Source organism: Heliconius melpomene, unplaced genomic scaffold, assembly GCF_056956725.1.
Source record: "Heliconius melpomene rosina isolate 202511_hmr_F unplaced genomic scaffold, ASM5695672v1 ptg000031l, whole genome shotgun sequence".
Classification (NCBI taxonomy): domain Eukaryota; kingdom Metazoa; phylum Arthropoda; class Insecta; order Lepidoptera; family Nymphalidae; genus Heliconius; species Heliconius melpomene.
This window is the reverse complement of record NW_028181865.1, coordinates 279841-284693: the sequence shown is the minus strand read 5'-3', so window position 1 is coordinate 284693 and position 4853 is coordinate 279841. Positions and strand designations below refer to the sequence as shown.

General features: G+C 35.7%; 1 protein-coding gene across 1 annotated transcript; it reads right to left on the bottom strand.

Annotated features, from left to right (window-relative positions):
• Positions 1 to 1906: 1906 nt before the first annotated feature.
• Positions 1907 to 2962, bottom strand: LOC146526488 (uncharacterized). The gene has a single exon (XM_085207075.1). The coding sequence runs from the start codon at positions 2960 to 2962 to the stop codon at positions 1907 to 1909; it is 1056 nt and encodes a 351-aa protein (XP_085063201.1).
• Positions 2963 to 4853: the final 1891 nt, after the last annotated feature.

Below are 4853 nucleotides of genomic sequence, written 5' to 3'. Positions count from 1 at the left end.
ACCACAACGAACCCTGGAAGGCTTTGGATCTTTGGAACTAATTGGCTGGGGATGATTGCTGATAAGGATCTGAAGTTCCTGTACTGTTACCACCTTTCTGCGACTTTTGTCAGGGAGAATCACCATAACCACTCCATCAGCCGTCCAGCAATTCTTAATGCCAAAATGCTTTCTAGCTGCACTAAAGATTTCTTGTCTTGGTCTTGTCAAGAATTCTGACATAGTTACACCGGAACCTTTAAGGGATGTTTTGGTATTCCACACTAAATTTCTTGACTTTAAATTAGAAAAGCGGACCAGTATGGGCCTGGGCTTACTCTTTATCGTACCCAGGCGATGTGATATATCAATCATAGAAGTGTCTATATTTGACAATTTTAATTTATCAACAACAACAAGTTGAATCAGTAACAATTTCTATATCCGGGTACTGTACTGCATTTATACCTATAAGGAGGTCATACTGAAAATCAATATCTCTAACTACATGTATAATAATATAATAATAATAAGCCCGTTTATTCCGAAATTAAGTTACACTTATACATTCATGTTTAGTACAAAATATTACAACTAAAGTTACAGAATGTCTCTATATTCGGTGTGCCTCTTGGCATAGGCCTCCTCTAACATCTTCCATTGCATCCTGTCCCGTGTGACTCTTCTCCAATTTGATCCTACCGTTAGCTTAATTTCGTCCTCCCATCTTGTGTGTTGCCTCCCGCGGCTTCGCTTGCCATCTCTTGGGTACCATTCCATTACCACCTGACTCCATTTACCTTTCGTGTCTCGCATCATATGCCCTGTCCATGTCCATTTCTGTTGATCTATTTTGATCAGTATGTCCACCAATTTAGTATTGGCTCGGAGTTCAGTATTCCTTATTCTGTCATTTCTTTTCCAACCTAATATGCTCCTCTCCATAGCCCTTTGACATTTAGCAAGTTTTTCTCTTAGAGATTTTGTCAATGCCCATGTTTCGCACCCATATGTTAGGCATGGAAGAATGCAGACCTCAAAGGTTTTCTTTTTTAATGCCATACTTATGAGTTTAGATTTCATTATCTCTTTAAGGGACCAGTATTTTTTCCATCCTAATTGCAATCCTTGTATTTATTTCGGCTGAAATTTGGTCTTTGGTTGAAATGATTTGGCCTAAGTATGTGTAGCTGTCCGTGTATGACAAGGTGTTGTTTTCTATTTTCATCTCGTGCCTAAATGAATTGGTCATTACTTTTGTTTTGTTGGTGTTAATTTTAAGACCTATTTTTACACTCTCTTCGTTTAAGCTCTGCAACATAATTTGCAAATTAGCTGGGTTTTCTTCGAACAACACTATGTCGTCGGCGAAACGTAGATAGTTCAACCTTTTCCCATTTATATTTAAACCAAAATTTTCCCAATTTAATTTTCGGAAAGTGTTTTCCAGGACTGCTGAAAACAGTTTAGGAGACAGTGGATCTCCCTGCCTCACTCCTCTGCTTATTTCAAATTCGTCCCCTAATTCTTCTAATTTTATCCTACCTTTACTATTGGTATATATGGTTTTAATGATTTTTATGTATTCTACTGGTATACCTTGATGTAAGAGGGCCTCGTCTATGCAGTCGTGGCTTACACTATCGAATGCCTTTGCGTAATCGATAAACGCTATATATATAGTTTTATTGAACTCTTTGTACTTTTCAATAATCTGTTTGAGTGTATGGATGTGGTCAATGGTTGAAAACCCCTTTCTAAACCCTGCTTGTTCAACAGGTTGCTGTTCGTCTAATGTAGGGCTTATTCTATCCAGTAGTATCTTTGCAAATATTTTATAAATGTGAGAGATAAGACTAATGGGTCGGTAGTTTTCTATATCTTCTTTATCGCCCTTTTTGTGAATCAAGATGATATGCGATTGTTTTCATCGCTCTGGTACGGAATTGGTCTTTAGCAACTCATTGAAGATCTGGGTAAGAATAGGCACCAACACCTCTTTACTTCCTTGTAGGAGTTCGTTTGTAATAAAGTCTGGCCCAGGGGATTTTCCTAGCTTTTGGATTGTTATTGCTTTTTCCACTTCACTTGACAAAATAGTAGGGACAGCATCTAGATTAGGTTCGATTATTTCTTGGATTTGTTTGGGTTCGGCAGTAAGATTTTGTTTTTGGTACAACTGGCTAAAAAATTCTGTTGCGATTTCTTTTATATGCTTCCTTTGTGTGATAGTTTTAGACTTTCTATTCAGTTTCGGTACCCATTCTTTACCTGACTCTCGGAGCTCTATTAGTGCTTTTTTCACACCTCCAGTTCTCTGTATATAGTATTGCAGAGTTTGCAGTCTTTTAGTTTTGCGATCCTTCCTTATACTAGTTCTTATGTTCTTGCTCGTTTCAGCAATAGCTTTCAAGTTATCTTTGTTTCTTTTCTTCCCTAATAGTTCCTTCCTTTCGTTGACTAGTTGCATAGTTTGTTCACTTAATTCAAGTTTATTGCTTTTTCTTTCCTTTTTTAAAGCTACTTGGTTCTGTAATAGGCTTTCCAATTTTGTATATTTTTGTGTTGCCTCTGTGTTTTTATCTATCATAATGCTTTTTGAATCTTTTATGAATTTTATGCAACTTACGTTGCACAGGTTTCTTGCTACAGGACGATTAGTGTTGCTTCTGAAGTTTTGGCAGGTTCTGGGTGGGAATTTCTTTAGAGAGCTGCGAACCATACGGTGATCGGTAAAGAAACTTAGTCTGGATATAACTGTAGTATCCGTGAAACTGGTTGGTGAGTTGCTTATAATATAATCTATCTCGTTTTTGTATTTGCCACCAGGAGAAATCCATGTCCATTTATTTTTGTAATTTTTCAGGAAAACTGAGTTCATTACTGTTAAGTTATGTTCCATAAGAAATTCAACCAGTTTCTGACCGTTGCGACTTCTCTTGCCATGACCAAATTCTCCAAGGACATGTTCTGCAGTATTCATTTTGGTGCCTACTTGTGCATTAAAGTTAGGAGGAAGTCCCCCATTAGGAGGATATTGTTACTTCTTTCCTTTTTTATTGTATGTGATAAATCTTCATAAAAGTGTTCGAGTTCAGTTAATTCTGCTTGTTCAGTCGGAGCGTAAACTTGTATTAAAGACCATGGCTTCTTATATTCAGGAAGAGCAATTACCAGTACCGCTATTCTATCCGAGATTTCAACAAATTCTTGAATATTGCTTTTAAGGTACTTTTTGATCAAAAAAAAAAAAAAAACTACATGTATATCGAGTTGTAAATTGACATCTTCAAACTTAACACAAACAGTAATTAGTGCAAATACATGTTTATTATTGCTGCCTATTCCTTTTAAATATAAGGATAAAGGAATTAAGCGACACCCCAGTCTTCTAGCTACGGATTCTCTAATTAAACTACAATTTGCCCCTGTATCAATCAGGGAATTTAGTAATAAACCATTAATAGAAACTGGTGCGAGGCTTAATTCGGTTTTCTTGAAAAAATAACGTCTTTAGTAGGGATTGAAGTTACAGATCTTTTTGAATCTGCCCTTAGTTTATAAAAACTAAGATTTTCGGCATGACCTACTCTTTTACAATAAGTACATGACTTTACATGAATATCATTTTGCTTCGAAACCTGTGGAGCCTGGTCCGTTTTATTTTTCACATTTTTCCAACATTGAGACTGTACATGTCCAGTTTGGTTACAAAGAAAACATTTTCTTCTATCCATTTCAAATTTAGACCGTTTAGCTCCACTGAATCCTGTGCCAGTATTCTTACTACTACTGTCTAAAGCTCTTTTCCTGTTTTTCATATAGGTTGACAACAAGGAGATAAGGGCTGCAGTAGTGGTGACAACGCTATTTAAAGATGCCATTTTGACATCAACATCAGTTATGCCTCCACACATCAGCTCAATTAGTTGCTAATCTGTAAAGGTTACTTTAGTGATGCGTAGTAACCTTATTTTTTCTCTGGCATAATCTCCATAGGATTCTAAGGCATCAGATGAATAAAGGACTGCTCTTGAAAGTCTCTCGGACAGATTTTTTTTCTCAGGGTAAGCGTCAATAATGTCTTGACGCAGATTTTCCCAAGATCTGCCGTCCGAAGGCTCCCATGACTTACTTAATGACTTACTTACATGACTTACTTAAGGGCCTTACCGGATTTAGCCGCTGTTCGAATGCTGCTCCAGTTCAACTCCTTAGCGAGGGACTCCACACTGTTGCACCAGCTGGCGGCTCCACAGTCGTCGTGATCGGGGCAAACACTGGTAGTGCAATGTCATCATCCTTTTGATGAGTAGCAGTAACGGCATCGCGAATTGCTCGGAGAAGACCACTTATTGCTTCGGAATCCATTCTGAAACTTGTACAAATAGGTGTTAACAATTATGGCTATACGATCCCACTTCTGATGTCAGAAATTCTTTATTTCTATAATAAAAAAATATATCAATAATAATATGTAATATTTATAAAAATATATAATATTCAAGTATTTAATAATTTATATTATATAAAAGTAATCTATTACTTGTTAGAATTTATTAATTTCTATAATAGAAATTATATCAAAAATAATATAAAATATATAATATTTGTAAAAATATATAATATTTAAGTATTTAATAATTTAAAATGTATAAAAATAATCTATTACTGAAAAGTTATTTAAATTCTTATAACTGCTTTATATGGACGGGATAAGAGAAACAAATAATAAATTCAAAATAATATTTATTCAAATAGACTTTTATTATAAGCACTTTGAATTGTCGAATGAACATATGAACAAAAAGCTACTACCGGTTCGGAAAGCAGTTCTGCCGAGAAGAACCGGCAAGAAACAACAACAGTTGCTC